The following is a 20,592-nucleotide window of genomic DNA, read 5'->3' on the forward strand; positions in this document are numbered from 1 at the left end:
TTGCTATGCAGAAACACAATTGGGAAATGTCGTTTCCCCAAGGACTAATGTCTGTGCCAGTAATACCCACAGCACAAGGTCTCCTTGTGTTTGGCACACTGCTTTACAGAATGCAAGGCACTGTATAGGGAGGAGACCTCCCATTGCTGCCACCATAGAAACAGCTCTTAAAACAATTTGTGGTCAAAAGAAACACCCAGTGGAGAGGGGAAACTCAAGAAGGGCAAACTGCGTGCGCTCTCTCTCTCTGTTTCCCACAAGCTTCTCCTTCACAGGTTTCTCCCAGCCTGAGTCAACCAGTCATCCCGACACCTTGGTCAGGCCTACTGCCTGCCAGATAGAAGGAGGAAGGAGTTGGAGTGGAAGAAAGAATTGCTGTAGTGCCAGCTGCCATCACCCACTCTGAAGTCTCTATTGGCGTCATCACTGCTGTACTGAGTGTGCTCAGTACAGAGAAAGTCCTGAGCCAAGGCTGTTTGGCAGATGCTGAAATACAGGGGAAGCCAGCCAGCACAACCTGGAAGTGCTGGCAGCAGAAGCATGATGGCATCTTCAATATTTTCGTAGCATTTCATAATATTATCATAATGTTTAAATAATATTTTAATTATTAAGGAGAGGCTACAGGACTTAAACAATAAACAGTTAAAGTATTTTATGCAAGTGAAATAGTTCTCATCGCATTTATTTTGGCATCTCAAGGGAAATAGTTCTATCTATATTATGTTATTATTACACATCCATCTAAACTGGTTCAAAGACTAAACCAATTACCAAACCACTTTTTAATATCTGAACCAGAACTGAACTAGAAACAAGCCTAAACTGATATTGCTGCTATTCTCTGTTCTGTAGTCATCTCAGGCCCCTGGAACACTGCTTTCTGATTTGTCACTTGTTTCTCAGAGAGCTGAAGCGACTTCTATCACCCATCCCTCACTAAAGGGATCCATCTTATTTATTTGTTATTTCTCTTTGTAAGCCACCCTGAGCCAATTTTGGAAGGGCGGTATAAAAATCGAATGAATAAATAAATCAAGCAAGCAAGCAAGCTCTGGTCTACCTGCTATGCCTCATAGTCCTCTTGTCAGACCTGCCACCAGCACCGTTTTTTCAGTGGACTAATATGAACCAAATCAGAACACATAGGGACACCTCAACAGCTGGCTTGTGATGATGTCATCCACCCCAAAGAAAGGTGGTGGACACATGAACATTTGAGGCGCAACTGGGCTAACTTATGAATTGGGTACCAAATTTGCTACAGGTGTAGGAACACATAGGAACAGCTCAAGTTTGCATTGTAATGATGTCATCTACCTTGATTCAAGATGGTGGACATGTGAACATTTGAGGTACAAGTGGGAACCAATTTGGACCAAGTTTGGTACAGTTGTAGGGACACCTCAAATGCATAATGGGCTAACTTGTGAACTGCCTAACCGATTTTGACCCAATTTAGTTCAGTTGTAGGGATAGTGAAAGGAAAATAGGCAGATTAGTTCTTACTAAATCCTTTAACACACACATACACACAAAGGATTCTTCACCATCTTTTTATTTTCTCTGCACCAACAGATCCTGTCTTGCTGATAGTAAATTTGATAATCCAGGGTGAGCAGGGCTGATAAAAAAATCTATGATTTTTTTTAAATTTTAAAAAATAGGATTTGAAAATCAGATTTTAATTTTTTAAAGTCATTAAAAAAAGAACCTAGGTCAAAGATCACTTCTATTTATATTCATTTAAGTAAACACCAGTATATGAGGATGAGAGATAATAGACCTTATCAGTCCTACTCTGCAGGTATAGCATGTGCTTGTGTGTGTGTGTGCGTGCACACACACACACACACACAGAGTCAAGCCCTTGCCCAGTCCCACAAAAGTGCAAAGCCAAAGGCCAATGAATGAATAGAGAATTTGGGGGATGAAATCAATTTGAACGAGGAGGAGGAGTCTAGATATAAATGCAAGGAATAGGGAAGGGGAATAGAAAGTGAAAACAGAGCATATTAATACAGTCCTGAGGAAACATTTTTTGAGTGTATCCTCCATTGTAGAAGGGAAACACCTTTCATGGCAGCAGGCTGTGAAAAAGACCCCATTTGGGAATATTTTAATGAAGTTCCTGTACCTGTGAGTAAGACAGCCATGTCTGCGAAATGCAAACCGTGCAACAAAGAAATATAGGCCTGGTTGCCCAAATGAAACAGCTGTCACGCCCTCGAGCTCCGACAGTGAGGAGGAAGGGGAAGCTGTCAACTTTCCAGCCAATTCAGGAGTGTCTGAGGGGAAGAGCCCGGCTGTCAGCGTTCATGAAACGACTGTGGTAGATCCAACTAATGATTTAGAGCAGGCATGGCAACCTGAGTCAGCAGAAGGCGTGGGGGACCAATGCGAAGAAGGGCTATGTAATGAAACACCAATGACTCCATAACAGCGCAGGATCACAAGACGTAAAACGCAATTAGAGGCTGTTAGGAGGAGCAAACGCCTCTTGCTGAGGGCTGACAAGACGTGAATTCCTACCAGCTGGGAGCTCTCGGCTTGCTCTATAAATCACAGCTCCAGCCTCCTACTCATTGCTGAGAATCAACGTTCGTCAATATTCCTTGCTGACAGCGTTCAGCCAAGCCATATCCGATTTCAGCAGCTCCACTTGCTTCGTGAACTTCCCTAGCAGCTGGCCAGACCTTGACAACAGCATTATGAGAAGTGTATACTGAGCTACCTTCTAAAAATGAAACCTACATTAGACAACAAAAATGTACTTTTACTAGAAAATGATGATTAAATAGAGTCTTCCTGACTAGCTATTGAAATCATTAAATTTGAGTCCTTCTGTGAAGCTGTTAGAGGTTGTTGATTTTTACCCACAATAGGTAAAACAGCAGGGCACTAAGGAATGAGCACACACTCCAGTTACAGAGTAGGTAGCAGAGGATGGTTTGGATATTGCAGCTATTTAGAGAAAACACATGGAGATCCTTGTGTGACTAAACACTAAACATTTATTGGTTAAATACACTTAGACAGGAAAGACCTATATCTAATCTAAAGGACTACATAATGGATAGGTAAGGAGAGAGAGAGAGAGAGAGAGAGAGAGAGAGAGAGAGAGAGAGAGAGAGAGAGCGATATGTTTCCATCTGCTCTCTAGGAGGAAAGGAAGGATTGTGACTCAGCACAGGAAGTGCTGCAGAGTCAGTTCAGGGGTCATAGAGTAGGGACAGATAGGGAGACCCTAACTCACTGTCTCTACTCCCAATGCCCCTAGTGGTCATTAGGACAGTTGGTGCAAAAGGTCGATGTACTGGAAGTTCATCTCCAACACCCCTTCTCATTGCCTGTCGCACCTGGTCACGACTCCCATCTTCTCACGAAGCATCTGGAATCTGTCTCTGGATAATGGCTTAGTTAATCCATCTGCCAGCATCTCTTCTGTGGGGCAGTACCTCAGCTGGACCACCCCTTTTTCTTACAAGTCCTGAACATAGTGGTACTTTATGGGAATATGCTTAGTTCGAGATTTCATCTTCTCCATTTGGGAGATCTGGATACAACTTTGGTTGTCCTCAAACATCACTGTGGATTTTGGTTCCTCGATGCCAAAGTCCAATAGTAGTTGGTGTATCCATACTGTATCCCTGCATGCTTCACATGCTTCACGTACTCCGCTTCTGTGGATGATTGCGCAACAAGTGACTGCTTGCAGCTACTCCAAGTTATGGCTCCACCTCCATACAGTAACAGGTGTCCACTTGTGGACTTGCGGTCCATTCTGTCCTCGCCCCAGTCTGCATCCACATATCCCACAAGTTTGGGATTGCTGTTTGCTGGAATCTCCAATACATAATGTGCAGTGCCTTTCAGGTACCTTCCCAGTCTTTTGACCGCTATCCAGTCCTTGTTCGTTGGCACACTTTTCTGCTCAGCATTCCCACTGCTGAGGCAATGTCTGGCCTTGTCACTGTGGCTATGTACAAGAGTTTTCCAATTGCCTTTCTGTACTGGTTGTTGGCTGGTAAAGGCTGGCTGTCCTCATCTTGCTTCCAGAAATCAGCATCCATTGGTGTGCTGACTTCATTGGCATCTATCAGTCCCAGGCATTCTAGAAGATCTTTTATCTTCTGTTTTTGGTTGAGAAGGAATGTTCCGTTCTCTTCTCTTTCTATTTGGATGCCAAGGTAGTATGAGATGCTTCCGAGTTCCTTCACCTCTATTTCCTTGTTCAGGTGTTGTACAATTTCATCACTGTCTTGCATTTCCTCATGTGCAAGAATCAAATCATCAATGTAAGTCAGAATGTAAGTCCATCTATTGTCTCTGAGTCTAGAACAGGCCTGCTCAACTTCGGCCCTCCTGCAGATGTTGGCCTACAACTCCTATAATCCCTGGCTATTAGCCACTGTGGCTGGGGATTATGGGAGTTGTAATCCAAAAACAGCTGGGGGGGGGCCTAAGTTGAGCAGGCCTGGTCTAGAATATAGGCAGGGGTCAGCTTTTCCTTGTGTGAACCCCTCAAGTAGTAAATGATTCAGTTTCTCATTCCATGCTCTGGCTGCCTGCTTTAAGCCATAGATGCTCTTTTGCAGTTTGCACACTAGCCCCTTCTTTCCAGGTTCCTCAAAGCCTGGTGGTTGTTGAATGTAGATGTCTTCCTCGATTTCCCCATGTAGGAAGGCAGTCTTTATATCCAAGTGTTCAACTTGCATCCCTTTGGCTGCTGCCACACTGAGCAATGTTCTAATTGACATGTGTTTCACAACTGGTGCAAAAGTCTCATCATAGTCCTGACCATAGACTTGGGAGTATCCTTTGGCTACTAGTCTGGCTTTGTAGCGCTGTACATCCCCTTCTGCATCCTGCTTGACTTTGAAGACCCATTTGCATCCCACAGTCTTTCTTCCAGTGGGTAGTTCCACAAGTCTCCAAGTCTCATTTTTGTGCAAGGAGTCAATTTCTTCCATTGCTGCTTTTCTCAACTTCTCAGCTTCATCAGCTGGCAACCTTTCTATACCTTGCCACATAGTGGGTTCTTGCATCTCTCCTCCTTTAGCCATGAGTGAGGGTCTGTTAGGAGGAACCCCTTTGTTATGCCTCTGTGAGCGCCTCAGTTCTGGTTCTGGTTGTCCAGCCCCTTCTGAATCTGGCACTAATTCCTCGGGATTGCTGCTCGACTCCAGATCCATTTGAGTCCAATCATATGGCTCTTTATTTATCTGGATTTCTGGGGAAATCTTTGATGCTTCACCTTTATTTGGTCTTTGTCTTTCATCGAAATACACTGCATTGCAGACTTTGACCTTTCCACTTTTTGGATCAAAGATTCTGCATCCTCTAGATTCACAGCCAACAAAAATTCCCAGTTCACATCTGCAATTGAGTTTGGTCCTCTTTGCTTTAGGAATATATGCATAGGCCATTGAACCAAACACTTTGATGTGTCTTAGGGAAGGTTTTCTGTCGTGCCAAAGTTCAAATGGTGTCTTATTTGTTGCCTTGGTTGGCAATCTGTTTTGCAGGTAGTTAACAGTCATCACTGCTACACCTCAGAACCTGTCTGCTAGATTGGCATCATGCAGTAGACATTTGGTCATTTCCACTAGAGATCTGTTCTTTCTCTCAGCTACCCCGTTGAGCTGCCCAGTAAATGGAGGGGTAGTCTGGTGAGAGATACCATTTGATTTCATAAATTCTTTCATCTGGATTGACATATATTCCCCTCCATTGTCTGACCTCAAACACTGTGGCTTCCTTCCAAATTTGTTGTTCACCAGTGCAATATATTCTTTAAATTTCTCAAACACCTGGCTTTTCTCTCTTAGAACATACACATAGCAAAATCGGGAGTAATCATCAATGAAAGTCAGGACATACCTATTTCCACCTGAACTGGGCCCACAAACATCTGAGTGCACCAGTTCCAAAATGCTCCCGGACTGTACACTTCCCCTTGCCGGAAAGGTTGGCTTGACTCCCTTGTTAAGAATGCAACACTGACATCTGCTGGCCATTTCTGGACATGCCCTTATATTAAATCCCTCAGTTAGTTTCCTCATTTGGGAGTCAGTTTTAAAGTCTAGGCTTCGGTGGTCCAATTTTCTGTGCCATAAGAAATCACAATTTTTGTGTTGGCAACTACTTGCCACGTTTGCTTGTGCAGTAGCACAGTCCACTTCAAAAAGTCCATCATCCCACATGTGGGCAGTCATGATTAACTCATCACCTTTAGAGGTGTAGCATGCTTCATTTTCAAAAATGGCTTTGCACCCCTTCTTGAGTCCATGCCCAATTGAAATCAAGTTGACTTGCATCTCTGGCACAAAAAGTGCATCATTTATCTTAACCTCATAAGCTTCAGTAGCAGAGCCACAAAGTATCTTTGCTGTCCCCTTGCCTGCCACACTTATCTTCCTTGAATCTGCTAATGTGACGTCCGATTTGTAGGATGTGTCGAGTTCAATGAACAGATTGTGATCACAGATTATATTCTGGGATGCACCTGAGTCCAGGATGAAAGTGTGACCCTGTGTGCGCTCTCCTAAGGTAATGCTGTAGCTCTTGGCATTACTACTGGCCCTTTCAGATAAGCCACCTTGTCTGTGCTTCTCCTCCCTTCTTTGTTTGTCGCCATGACTCATCCCTGTGTTTACTTCATTGCCATGGTGACCAGGTCTGTGCCCTCTGAGTTCCCGCTCTTTAGATATGCTGATGAGTCACTGAGGCTACTTCGCTTGCTAATGCTGGAATTACTTTGCCTGCTGAAATGTGCCAGAGTGCCATCGCTTTCAAATTTCTCCTGCTGCAACTATATATTAAAATTTCTCAGACTGGACACGACATAATCAACCTTCAGTTCACAGTGAGACAGTTCAAGAGCGACAATTAGGGATTCAAAACTTTTAGGCAGGGATTGTAGGATTGCCCCAATTAGAATAGTTTCATTCAATTCACATTGGTTACTCTTCAAAAGCCTGTTAATTTCTAAGATATTTGCTATGTGGGCTTCAAAGTCTCCCCCTTCCTGCAGTTTGCTTTCACATAGCCTTTTATACAGGAGAAGAGCTGAGTTTGCAGAAACGGCCACATTGCTTTTTCAGTCTATCCCACGCTTCTGAGGCTAAATCAGTATCCCGCACATAGATCAATAAATCATCGCTTATACTCAAAATTAAAAGGCCATACGCGTGTTGGTTTTTCTTGTCCCACGAGGCTTGAACAGCTTCTTCATCTTGGGCTGGCCGTCTCTCCGTGAGCACTTCAAAGATTCCTTTTGTCATGAAGATCGCTTTCATCTTGAGGGCCCAGGTTTCGTAGTTATTGCCATCCAGTTTGGGGGGAAAAGGAGCCATTCCTGAGTAGGCTGTAGTCACAGGATCCATACTGCAGTTTCTAACTAACTCAGCTGCACTTTCAAAAATGAAAAATGAAAAATGAAATAATCTCTGCTTGTGCCTAGAAGCCTGTTGCTCCTGCTGGGCCCATAACCCTGTTAGAGGTTGTTGAATTTTACCCACAATAGGTAAAACAGCAGAGCACTAAGGAATGAGCACACACTCCAGTTACAGAGTAGGTAGCAGAGGATGGTTTGGATATTGCAGCTATTTAGAGAAAACACATGGAGATCCTTGTGTGACTAAACACTAAACATTTATTGGTTAAATACACTTAGACAGGAAAGACCTACGGGCTACGGTAACTGTTGAATTATAGCAGTGGGGGTTCCGCTGAGAGAGCTGTGAGAGAGCCATTAAAACTGCTGGAACTGTGAGGGCCGCTGTAAACCTTCTTCCCACCATTGTTCCCGGCCCGCCTCCCCCACAGCCACTCTGTCGCACCCCACACCTCAAAGAAAAAAACCAAAAAACAACAAAATTGCCACTGGGGTGACAGAGCGAGCGAGCGAGCTGTGTGGGGGGGAGACAGAGCGAGCGAGCTGTGTGTGTGTGGGGGGGGGGAGACAGAGCGAGCCAGCCAGCCAGCCAGCTGTGTGGGGGGGAGACAGAGCGAGCCAGCCAGCCAGCCAGCTGTGTGTGGGGGGAGACAGAGCCAGCCAGCCAGCCAGCCAGCTGTGTGTGTGGGGGAGACAGAGCCAGCCAGCCAGCCAGCCAGCTGTGTGTGTGGGGGGGAGACAGAGCGAGTGAGCCAGCTGTGGTGGTGGGGAGACAGAGCGAGCCAGCCAGCTGTGGTGGTGGGGAGACAGAGCGAGCCAGCCAGCTGTGGTGGTGGGGAGACAGAGCCAGCCAGCCAGCTGTGTGTGGGGGGAGACAGAGCCAGCCAGCCAGCTGTGTGTGGGGGGAGACAGAGCGAGCCAGCCAGCTGTGTGTGGGGGGAGACAGAGCGAGCCAGCCAGCTGTGTGTGGGGGGAGACAGAGCGAGCGAGCCAGCTGTGGTGGTGGGGAGACAGAGCGAGCGAGCCAGCTGTGGTGGTGGGGAGACAGAGCGAGCAAGCCAGCTGTGGTGGTGGGGAGACAGAGCGAGCGAGCCAGCTGTGGTGGTGGGGAGACAGAGCGAGCGAGCCAGCTGTGTGGGGGGGAGACAGAGCGAGCGAGCCAGCTGTGTAGAAGTGTGTGGTTGTTTTTGTTATTTGTGGCACATGTAGTTTGTGGCTCGCTCGCTGGCTCGCTCGCTCTGTCTCCCCCCCCACACAGCTGGCTCGCTCGCTTTGTCTCCCCCACACACACAGCTGGCTCGCTTGCTCTGTCTCCCCCCCACACACAGCTGGCTCGCTCGCTCTGTCTCCCCACCACACACAGCTGGCTCGCTCGCTCTGTCTCCCCCCCTTTGCCCAAGCAAAATAAAAAAAACAACCCAGAAAAAAACCCCATGAAAACACCCACACATACTAGAGACACCCATGTCCAGCAATGAAGAAATGAACACAGACAAGAAAAGCACAAAAAATGAAGAACAGCAAATCAAACCCTCAATGACTGTACACTAACAAGCAAAGACCCAAGACAGAAACAACTGGGGTGGGGTGGGGGACCACGAAACAGCAGTTACCAAAAAAACAACTCCTGACCAAATACTTGAAACACCAGCACCCCAAAAAACATCCAAGAACAAAGTGGCCTGATGCACAAAAAGGACTGCAAAAAGACAATGAAGACACATGGAAAACTCAAGAAACAACTGAACAACCAACTAAATTCTCGCAACAAAAACTCCAAAAAGTAAGTAAACTACCGCACAGATGCTCTGTGCGAGTTCAGCTAGTTTGATTTAAATCACAACAACCCTGAGGGCGAGCTTCATAAATGTAGAAGCAACTGGAAGGGAAGAAACACGAATGAACACGGCTGCAATGTCTTCATAGAAGAAAGCATGGTTAAACTGCAGAGGTCAATAATAACCACCTAGGCACCCAGTTCAATAAATAAATATACTAAATGAAAAAAATAAATGGCATTCTTTTCCTGTTTAAGTTACAGAAATCATAGCTGTTTCACAGCTGGAGCTTGACAAAAACACCATTAAGTAGACTGAAAAGTAACCAATAGAAAGTTGTATGCACAACTCTCCATCTGGTCAGAATCTGCCCTCCTGTTCCTGCTTTGCTTATTTCCTTTTCATAGACACTTGAGGGCTGATTCGCATAAGACACTAGCCCTCTTCAGATGCTTAAGAAGTGGGAGACAGTCACATACAGTGCTTGAGAGCACACCTGCAAACCCAGCCCTGGCGCTGATGGACTCAAAAGCCTGATCTCCATGCCATTCACACTTACAGATAATGTTGTAAGTATGAAGAGATTCCAATCATGGAAATAATCGCCTAATGCTTATGTTGTTTGTCTCTGCAGACAAATGCTGTGAGCATGGACAGCACAAAAGTGAAGCTTTTGAGTGCATCAGCACTGTGGTGGGGTTTGCAAGTGCACTCTTGGGACGTGAGTGTGAATACATCCCCTTTTAAAAAAATCTGAAGCAAGCTGTTGTTATCTGCCTGCAAGCAGTCAAAGACATCTTTGGATCCACAGACAATGTAGACAAATGTCATGTATGAATCAAATATATACAGATGCCACTGGTTGCCGCCACCACAATCATGGGTCTTGCTGCCAGTCATATCTGTGAAGACTTGGTTCGCAAGTTACTTTATCTAAGCAAATATGTTCCTCAAAAGAGTTCAGTTTGCATTATATAGGCAGAAACAGTCTTGTGTGAACTGAGCCTTGGGATGGGTGGGCGCTTCATTCCTACCTTCTCCCTTTTGCTCCTTTAATGCCAGTTTATGAAATGATTGTCTGTATTTCTATGGTTACTTTTCTGAGTGCTTGAATGATGAAATTTATTTATTTAGTGCATTTCTATGCCACCCCATACAAAAATGTCCCTGAGCGAATGGCAATCTAAAAACCATTAAAACATTAACACTATTAAAACTAGATAAAAAATAAAAATAGATAAAAATAAAAATAGATAAAAACTCTAGAACCCGAAGCTTTAAAACTATAAACTAAAAGCTAAACACGTATGTTTTAGGTCCTTCTTAAAAACATTCAGAGAAGGGGAAACTCTACTTTCATTAGGAAGCACATTCCAGAGGGCATATCTAGAAAAGGTCAGGTTGATGAAATGATCCAATACAGAATTTAAAAGCTCAAGTTCATCTTTTGGAGAAAAAGAACATCAATTTATCACAAAATGGCTCCTTTTTTCAAAATGGTGGCCAGAAATGACCTCGGAGGTAATTTCCAGACACCTCGAAACCACAGATACATGAGTTTTATCCACGGATACAAAAGGGTTATTAAAGATGAGTGCCTAATCCCCAACTGTGGATACGTGGAACCACAAACAGCAATACTGCTATTATTATTATTATGTATTATTTATTTGATTTCTATACCACCTTTCCAAAAATGGCTCAGGGCAGTTTACACAAATAAATAATAAATAAGATGGGTCCCTGTCTCCAAAGGGCCCACAATCTAAAAATAAACACAAGATAGACACCAGCAACAGTCACTGGAGGTACTGTGCTGGGGGTGGATAGGGCCAGTTACTCTCCCCCTGCTCAATAAAGAGAATCACCACGTTAACAAGGGTTGACCTGTCCTGTACATGTTTTGCTTCTGCTAGTCACAGTTCATAGCAAGGAGCTATGCAAGATGCTGAAGCCTCATTCCCTGATCACTGGAAATCCTACCTATACCCCTCCCAGGCTGGCTTCATTAATTCTATCAGACACTGTAAGCAGGAATCTGGACTGAGAAACCCTGAAGAGATTTCTTGTAAAATTCACATGACTTTTGTATTCTAAGACAGGTTTTTCCCAAATATTGTCTTCCATAGAGAAGGAACACTGTGAACTGTGCATGTGTCTTTTTTTCTCATTCTCTCACATTCACACAGCAGTACCTGGTATAGGAACTCCCATATATAGCACTTCACAGACCTCCAGTTTATACAAACTACCAGCACTTTCAAAGGCATGACTTATAATGAAGTCATTCACATAACCAAAAACTGGGTAGGGCAAGTGTCTTACCCAGATTTGGGAGCTATGCATGCTCTCAATTTTTGGTTGTGTGGGAGCAAACAACTAGGTGGGAAGAGACAGATGTGACTGTGTGGAATCAAGGTAGGAGGAAAAGCTAGATAGGCCAGTGCTGTCATACCCACCTTTCATACCGAACATTTGACCAAGGTAGGTGGAAAAGCTGTCCTACGCTGCTTTTCTTCCTACCTTAGGAACCATATACTGCCATATACCAAGTCAGACCATTGGCCCATCTAGCCCAGTACTGGCTACACAGACTAGAAGTGGTTTCTCCAAGGTTGCAGGCAGGGGTTTCTCTCAGCCCTATCTTGAAGATGCCAGGCAGGGATTGGATTCCAGACAATCACTTCTCCCTCTTCCTACCTAGTTGTTTGCTCTCACACAACTGAAAACTGGGAGCATGCACAGCTCCCAAACCTGGGTAGGTTTTCGATTGTGTGAATGACCTCATTATGTCAATCTTCCATAGTTTTGCTCTTCTTTCTGGCCCAAACATTGCTTATAGCAATTTAGTAGGCAAGGAAGTACAAATAGGTAGTTTTCAGTTATGGTAAGGCCTAAGATGATACAGTATATGAAGAAACAGACCATGTAATGGGGATGCATAGCAGTTAGCTATCAGCCTTATTTCTCCAACTTAAGTTCCATCTGTTTCAGTGCACGTAACAAGATCATCTGATACCAAGAGTAGGATTGCTCCTGCAGACATTACCTAAAGACATGACTTGAACTGTAACAATCCGTGCTCCTGTATTCAATTACCAAACTGCTGCTTGTTGGGTTTCTGAGATGAACATTATTTTGGCATACAGAATGTGAGAGTCTGAGGGGTTTTTAAAAATAAAAAGGACACAACCACCCAGTAGCAATCACCATTGGAATTGCTGTTGGGCTGATTTTGCAAGTAGTTCTCCTAATGCTGCAAAGTCAGAATCACACTAATGAAGAACAACATCCAGAAAGTGATGCCATTTGTCTTCAGTCTTCCAAGCTTCAGTGATTTGATCTCCTGAGGTTTTTTTCCCTTGTTCTTTTCAATTATCTTTCCTTTAAAAAAATATGTTTGGATAGGAAGATTTTTCTTCACAAAGGTCCTAATTCCTTCCACTCATTTACAAGTCTGTCCCAACCGCAGAAAAAACACAGCAGGCACTAAATTCAACCTTATTTCTGCTTTTGAGTTCCATCAGAATTTGCCTTACATATTTTCCATGAAAAATACAGAAAAAATACAGAAATCACTATAAGATTAAACCAAGAATACCTTGCACAAAACAATTCTGCACTGAGGAAAGCTAAATTCTGGAACATGTATACATATTTAAATTTAACAATTATTCTGTTTCTGTTGATTATTGTGGTGGTGGTGGTGGTGGTGGTATGGGGAGAACTGAGCGCTAAAGTACAGCCCTCAGATCACTGGAAATTCTACTGATCCCCACTCTCCATCTGATTTCACCATGCATCTATGATTTCACATCACCTTACATTGATTTCACCATGATCCCACAATTCCAATTCAATTGTGATCCCATAATCCCAAGTCTTGCTTCTGTACCACAAGAGCTAGCAACTTGTTTTAGAAACAAGCAAATAAAATGAAAACCTACAAGTTTCAGGTGTTAAATTCTGCACCCAATACCAAGTTCTATGTTTTTTATGCATTTGCATGGAATGTCCATCACTCCAATGAAGCCCCTTCCAATAGCTCTCCTTTTGAATGAGCCAATGAGGACACAATTTTATCACATGGGTAGATAGCAGATAACTTTCATTTTTTAACTATTTTGTAAAAAAGCACAGACGGAGATCCTGATTAAATTACTTGACAAAAGTCCTATTGAAATTAAGTCGTCCTTTAGAGAACTCTTGAGTAGCCCTACTGAGTAATTTAGTCTGGATGTCAACCATTCACTCCTTTCTGCTTTCCCTCTTTGGGGCAACAATGTTTTAAACTAGATATTAAAAAGTCAACAGGTAGTTTTGGAAAACTGCAAACTGGCTGAAAGTGCAATGTTCCAGAGTGGTGCTTGTTGGTTTTTAATCATAAGCTAGGCAACCATATGCAGCTTAGGAAGGCACAGAGCTCTGCTTCTGTGAGCACAGTTCTGTGGCCGTTTAAAGAATGAAGGAGTATCCTTTCAAGAGGGAAAACTTCAAACAGCAAATCACATACTCAGTGACACACACTTTTACATAGAACTCCCTGAGGAAATGAATGGCGGCTTGCTTTAAAAACAATTTATGATTCATAACAAAACACATACATTTTCTTAGCTAGGGTTAAGTGTATGAAAATGTCAGGGACCCCTCACTGCCAAACTAATACATAATTTTAAAAAATCTCTTAGAAACAACAGACATGGAAATCAATGTCAAGAATGCCATATGGTGATAATAACAAATCAGAGGTTAGGTCAGGAACAAAAAGTGGAATGGTCATCATAAATACTTCACTAAAATGTAACAAAAAGACAGGAGTTTGATGCCACTCTCATTCTTGGCTGTGTCCTGACTCCCATTGCTACTTTTTATTATGTTTCTTTTATAGCACAAAGTGCTTTTACAAAGTAAAAAATATAACAGGTTCCTGGGCAAAGAGCCCAGCCATCTTCTGCACTCTATTGAAGCTCAGGGGCATTTTGGTAGAGTACCCTGTCCCCAACTTGGTTTTAAAGGGAGTGTCCTTTTAAACTGGTATTTTGCTGAAGGATTTAAATTGGATCGTTTTAATACAGCAAGTAGAGTAAAAATACAATAAGCTAATATAAATTATAAATACATTACACTATAAATAAATGAGTTCTCTCTCTCTCAGGCACGCACGCACACACACACACACACACACACACGCGTGTCATCCTTCAAGCCGAGACCAATTTCTTTCTCCCCCCTCCCCCGCTCTTCTTCCCTGCCTCTGGAGCTCCTAAATTACTCCTGTTTCATCCCTCCTTCTGTGATTCAGAAGTAAAGCTGACAACAGTAAACAAAGCTAAACAGAGCCTCTATTTGAAACTCAGCACAGCACCACTCCCTCGGTAGCTGTCACACCCCTTCCTTTCAGATCTCTAATATTCCTCTTATCTCCCCCATCCAAACATGGCCCAGAGTCCTTTCCTCATTCACAAAGCACTCCTTCTTGCCTTTCTACTCATTTCCAATGCATCTTTGCAAAGTTTCACCCTTGTATTCAGATTTGTCCCTCATTTCAAAAAGCGTCCACTAGCAACAATAGGGGATCATCTATCCAAGGCAACCTCTCAGAAACAGCCTCAGTCAAAACCAAAGGTGTGCTTTGTCAGCATCAGCATACGATAAGGCAATTCATTTCATTCCTAACCCCTTGTGCGCTAGCAAATCTTCCTCCAGAATTCAGCACTGGTCTTAACAAAAAAAGTACATTCATAAGCAAAATGCCTGACTGAAATATATTTGGCGCTGATCAGTGTCAAGCAAAATGGCCCAATGCAGGGGCCACTTTGTGTACAAATCATTATTCTATTTTACCTTTATTATTGTTTTAAACTTTCAGAGAGGTGAGGAAAAAAATTAAAGGATTAAACTTCAAGTCAGCAGGCACTCTACACCAGAAGGAATGAAAACACATAACCAAGTGCATTACCTAGAGTGGTGGTCCAGAGCACTAACTGAAGAGAGAAAACCAGCAGTGGAGAGCAATCCATGACTTTGCTGGATCCAGGATGCTTCCTGGCTCTTCTGACCCTCTCCTCTGTGTCAGTCCTTCTCTCCAAGGCTCTGAGAAAGCTCTGATCTTAAAGCTTGGACTCTTGCTGGCTTATAGAAGAATTCCACCTCCTGCTCTGGGAGACTCTCATGGGTCCTAAAGCCCTCGTGGTTTCATCACATCCTATACATTCAGCTCCTTCAGCAATTCAGGAAGCAGAACGGCATGAATTATTAACACCTCTCTGTGTCCATTTATTTAAACATTAGCATTCAGTTGGAAGAGTTGATTTCGACAACTTAGCAGTCATCATTTCCCCCTCCCATCCTCACCCTGCACTTGCCTAGACATAAATTCTTCTGGGTTTGCTTTCTGAGTGAGATGAAAAAGCTTAGATAATAGTTCTTTACCCGCTTCCTGTGTAAATGTATGGCGGCAAGGGAGTCAGTTCCCTTTGAAACAATTGCAGTGATCAAGTTTTTAATTCAATATTTTGCCTATCCACATTGATATCACTTCATGTTCCCCAAAGGAATCGCCACTTCTAAACAGCTGGCCTGTTTTGCATCTACTGCAGTAGCGCAAAAGCAGATGGAGAATTTGGATCATATGCCGTTTTTGAATCCTGCTCTAAGAAACTTAAGAAGGGTTTGAACTTCTGTCTTCTAAAAAGAATAAGACTGGGAAATGGTTGAGACACTCCAGATATTTTGCATACCTATATTTTTCTTGGAAGGAGACACATGTACAAACACTCCCTATAGGTGCATCTGCATTGGCAGATGGCCATGGGAACTACTGCTGAACTCTTCCACTGTTACAAGGTTTACTCGCAAATCCAGCTGAAGTTTGGTGCTTAAGTTACTGCTGGGAGATCCAGCAGTAGTTTATTGCTCTTCCCTTGGGATTATTTTATTTTATTTTATTTATTGTGTGTGCGCGTTCACGTCCTTTTGGAAGGGTCCTCGAGGCAGCTCAAAACAATCATTAAAATTCACATTAAAAATTGTAACAACAACAAAAACTGGCCACAAAATACAGCAAACAAGAAAGGTAAAAAACTGAGAAGCAGCAGGAGCATGAAATTCAACACATACAGGAGAGGGTGAAAACATTCTGGAGCAGAATTCCTCTAGGAAGAAATAGTGGAGAGAGCCCTTTTTCCCAAAGGCAGCATCTTTCATATTCCCTACTTAGGTTTGCCAGATCATGATGCAAAAATCATATTGCCCACTTTAGTTGCTCCAAACCACAAGAGGGAATTCGGCCATGGTTTCTCTTGCCCTAACCCCACCATCCCTTCACACTTTCTTTGTTCCTGTTTGCCATCAGGAACAACTGCCAGCCCTACTTGCTCCAGCATGCAAGAAAAAAGAACGGTTGAGGATACTTGGAAAAGTTGCAGAGTGGGAGAACCTCCAGACTTCCAGGTTCTAGTAGAACCCGGATGTTCAAAGGAAAAGGCTGCTTGTGTTTCTCCCACTTCATTCTAATTTAGCACTTACTTTACAGCCAAACTGCATGTGTTGTTCAAAGATGCATTAGTTTTTCTTTAGTCAGAGGGCAGTCAGGGTCAGAGAGAGGCATGGATTCTGATCCAGAACCAGGAGGGGCTTTAACACTCTCCCTGCCATGGCCCCAATCCATGGGGGGTGGGGGAAGCCACCTGCTACTGACTAAAGAAAAACTAAACTGTAAAACAGGGCTAATAATATCAAATGTAGTTTGGCCCTTGGAGCAATGAAAATAGAACAGCCATTACATTTCTACCTCACTTTTCTACCATAAAATGTCATAAAAGAAGTTTATAACAAAAATTAAATATCATAAAAATAAAAATATCCTAAAACTAACCTTACTAAAATAAGCACACAGCAACAGAGGATAAAAGCCAGCTATACAGGAGGGGGGAAAACAGTAAAAGCCCTTGCGGTTAGTGAAAAGCTTGAATAAATAAGGGCCTGGCTCCTACATGATAGGCATCAGGGTCAGGCAAACCTCCTTCAAGAATGAGTCTGAGAGTCAGAGCGCCACCAAAGACAAGGTTTAATATTATTAGCTTTCTCTTCATGGTCACCTGCCCAACTTCTTAAGGAACAGGTATTTGGAGAAGGGTCTTGGAAGATAATCTCAATTAGCTGGCTGATTATTGTGGCAGGCTTTGGGATATCCTGGCTCCAGACCATTTTAAGGCTTTGTAGGCCAAAACCAACAGTTTCAATATTCTTTGCACTGAGGAGGAAGTTGTTATTTTTTATATATTATTATTATTTCTTCTTCTTATTATTATTATTATTATTATTATTACTATTAATTTGATTTCTATACCGCCCTTCCAAAAGGCTCAGGGCGGTTTACACAGAGAAATAACAATCAAATAAGATGTAACCCTGTCCCCAAAGGGCTCACAGTCTAAAAAGAAACATAAGATAGACACCAGCAACAGTCACTGGAGGTACTGTGCTGGGGGTGGATAGGGCCAGTTACTCTCCCCCTGCTAAATAAAGAGAATCGCCCCATTAAAAAGTGCCTCTTTGTCAAGTTAGCAGGGGTGACTCTCAGGGCTGTGATCTGGAGGCACCCAAGTCAGGCAGGGAGAAGGCTCAAAGGATGGGGGGAAAGGTAGGAGTACCCACAATTAGAAGTGCCAAGTCTCTAGATGGAGGACAGCCTTTAACCTGTAAACCTCCCGCAGCAGCTTTAGGGGCTTCTGGCAATTTCTTTACTGGCCCGGTCATCATCTGCCATCTTCCTCATCTTGCTTTCTTGCCATCATCCACTGTGCAGCAATGAAAGGGGAAGGGAATTCCTTCCCTCACCTCAGGTGAGGCAGGACATGGCAGTGGAGCATTATGCAAGTGTATGGTTGCTGAGTGGAGAGGCACCTGCATGGCAGCACTCTCCATCACCATCTCCCAGTGCCTGTGTTGGAGCTAGGACCTTGGCAGCACCAGCTCTCAGTTGCAATGTCTCATAGTGACCACTTTGGTGGGGGGAGGGAGGGGTTAGGGCCAGGATAAAAGTGCTGGACTCCTTCCCTCTTTGTTCTTTCAGTGGCAGTCTCCATTTTGTCTCTCCAGAGATGGCTGTTTGTTTTGGTCTCTCTGTTCAGTAATGAGCCACAGCTGAAACCAAGCTGCTGGCTTTTTCACATTTGTCTGTAATCTTCTCTTTTAAATAAAGCCTTGTAGTTCTTCAATACTAAAGAACTGTCTCAAGTCCTCTTGTTTGCTGCTTTCTCAACAAACTGTTTTTGCTTTGCTCTTTGGGGAGTGAATTGCCATTCTTCCCCTACAGCCTGATGGTCAGGGCAGGAGTTCACTTCACCCCTCTATCGCCATACTGTGGATGGCGTTAGAGCAGGATGGCAGAGTGGGTGGATGATGAAATCAGGAAAGAAACAAGTAGGAGCTGCCTGCAATGAGAAGCTTAAAGGTAAAGGGCTATAGTTCTCCAGCTTCAGATCTGGCAGCAAGCCCTACCTCTTAAATCCTCTCAGTTTTTAGCCAAACTATATTCCCCACAGCCTTTTCAAAAGAGTAACTAATGGAGCCATCAAAAAAAAAAAAAAGGTAAGGGGGCATTTCAGAGTACAGGGAGTGTTCTGGAGACTAAAGGCTCATGCAGGGCTCCCATCATTATTATTTATTATTATTATATTTATATCCCGCTCTTCCTCCAAGGAGCCCAGAGCAGTGTACTACATACTTGTTTCTCTTTCACAACAACCCTGTGAAGTAGGCTAGGCTGAGAGAGAAGTGACTGGCCCAGAGTCACCCGGCTAGTATCATGGCTGAATGGGGATTTGAACTCGGGTCTCCCCGGTCCTAGTCCAGCACTCTAACCACTATCATGCCCCTGCATCCTTTGTTAATCAAGGTGTCAGGCAGTGAGGTGCTTCACACGATTGGTGTGAAGTGCCATTAGGGTCAGTGCAGGGAGACATCCCTTGGCGGCCAGATCAGCCACCCACAAAATTGCCAGCTCCTGCTCCAGCAGGGGCGGCAGGAAATGGGGGCCAGCCGACCTCCGAGAGTTCCAGGATGCCCTGCACGAGTGCGCAGAGCATTCTGGAGAGACCCCCGGGGCTGGGGGGCTTGTTTTAGCCTCCTGGTGGGGGTCTCCTCGTGTGTTGCCATGGCGCTGAGCCATGCCGTGGCAGCACACAGTCAACTAAACAGGGTTAGTGGAGCGCTCACTCCGCTAACTTTGTTTAAGGGTAGGGGTAATTTTGGTAGGTTGCTGGTTAGTTTTCGCACGGTTCCTGTGGCAGCAGATAACCAGGAGAAAACGGGCTAGGCTCCCTTAGCCCAATCTCTCCTGGTCATGGGAATAGCTTCTATGAGTTGCAGTAAACTTGGCCAGCTGCAGTGGTAATCCTCAAGTGCAGTAGACTGCAAGCCTAATGCTCTCTGTTTTGGTAGGCCACCAAGGTGGATGGATCAGGATGAGAGCATACTCCTCATTAAACAGGAAGTTGGGTTGTGCCCACCTCAAGAAAAAAAAAAGAGTAAAATGCATTTAAGATTTATGCATTAATCATTTACAGATATCTGCATGACCCAAGTAACTAACTAATTAAACCTGGTTTTCTTTGATTTATCCATTGTTTCTTGCATGTCTGAATCTAGTTGCCTCCTCATTAAAGAAAAGAGGGTATCGGCCCCCTGAAGATTTAATTGCATCAATAATCAGTTAAAAATTTGTGTATCCTATGTCACTGATTAATCAATCCTACTTTTCCTTCAGTTTTCCCTTAGCCTCTCTTATATCTGAGTCTAGTGTGGCTGAACAGTAGAGGTGCCCTTTGGACCGGACTTCCGGGCAGAAATCCAGTCCTCCACACCTGCCCCCCCCATGTCCTGCCCAGGGCCACAGGTAGCTGTGCCACTACCTGTTGCTGGGCCATGCTGCACTGGGAGGCAGAATGTGCAACTGTATTGAGGGCGCCTTCTGGCGATGCACTCTTGCCCCCCTCCTCCCCCCCCCCGAGTCCCCTGCATCTGGACTGAAGAGTCCTCCGCTCTTGGCTGTCCCCTCTCGGGTGGCTGCTGCTCTCCTGCCTTCCCTCCCGCTGCTCTGCCTCTTCAAAAGGGATCCTCGAATGGTGCATCGGGCCCCCCAGGCACCTGGTGGCCCACAGAGGCCAGGAGGGGGTTGTGGGAACCGCAGCTTGAGGGAAGAGCAGGGCGGGAAAAGGGAAAGAACAGGCCCCAAGGACCGCCAGCTTCTCCACGAGTCCCATGGCAGGGCGAGTATTGTCTACACAGACTGGCAGCAGCTTCTCCAAGTTTACAGTCAGGAGTCTCTCTGAGCCCCATCTTGGAGATGCCACCAGGGAGGGGATTGGGAACCTTCTGCATGCAAGCAGGCAGGGGCTCTTCCACTGAGCT

At 44.3% G+C, this 20,592-nt stretch overlaps 1 protein-coding gene across 1 annotated transcript in view; it reads right to left on the bottom strand.

The window, feature by feature from the left end:
* Positions 1-15,250, bottom strand: part of LTK (leukocyte receptor tyrosine kinase) — a 175,383-nt gene extending 160,133 nt beyond the window's left edge. Inside the window, exon 1 of the mRNA XM_053284560.1 lies at positions 15,137-15,250. Coding sequence (XP_053140535.1) covers positions 15,137-15,197 — 61 coding nt within the window. The 5' untranslated portion in view covers positions 15,198-15,250. The remainder of the gene's footprint in view (positions 1-15,136) is intronic.
* Positions 15,251-20,592: the final 5,342 nt, after the last annotated feature.

This window comes from Hemicordylus capensis, chromosome 1 (assembly GCF_027244095.1).
Source record: "Hemicordylus capensis ecotype Gifberg chromosome 1, rHemCap1.1.pri, whole genome shotgun sequence".
In the NCBI taxonomy this organism is placed as follows: Eukaryota; Metazoa; Chordata; class Lepidosauria; order Squamata; family Cordylidae; genus Hemicordylus; species Hemicordylus capensis.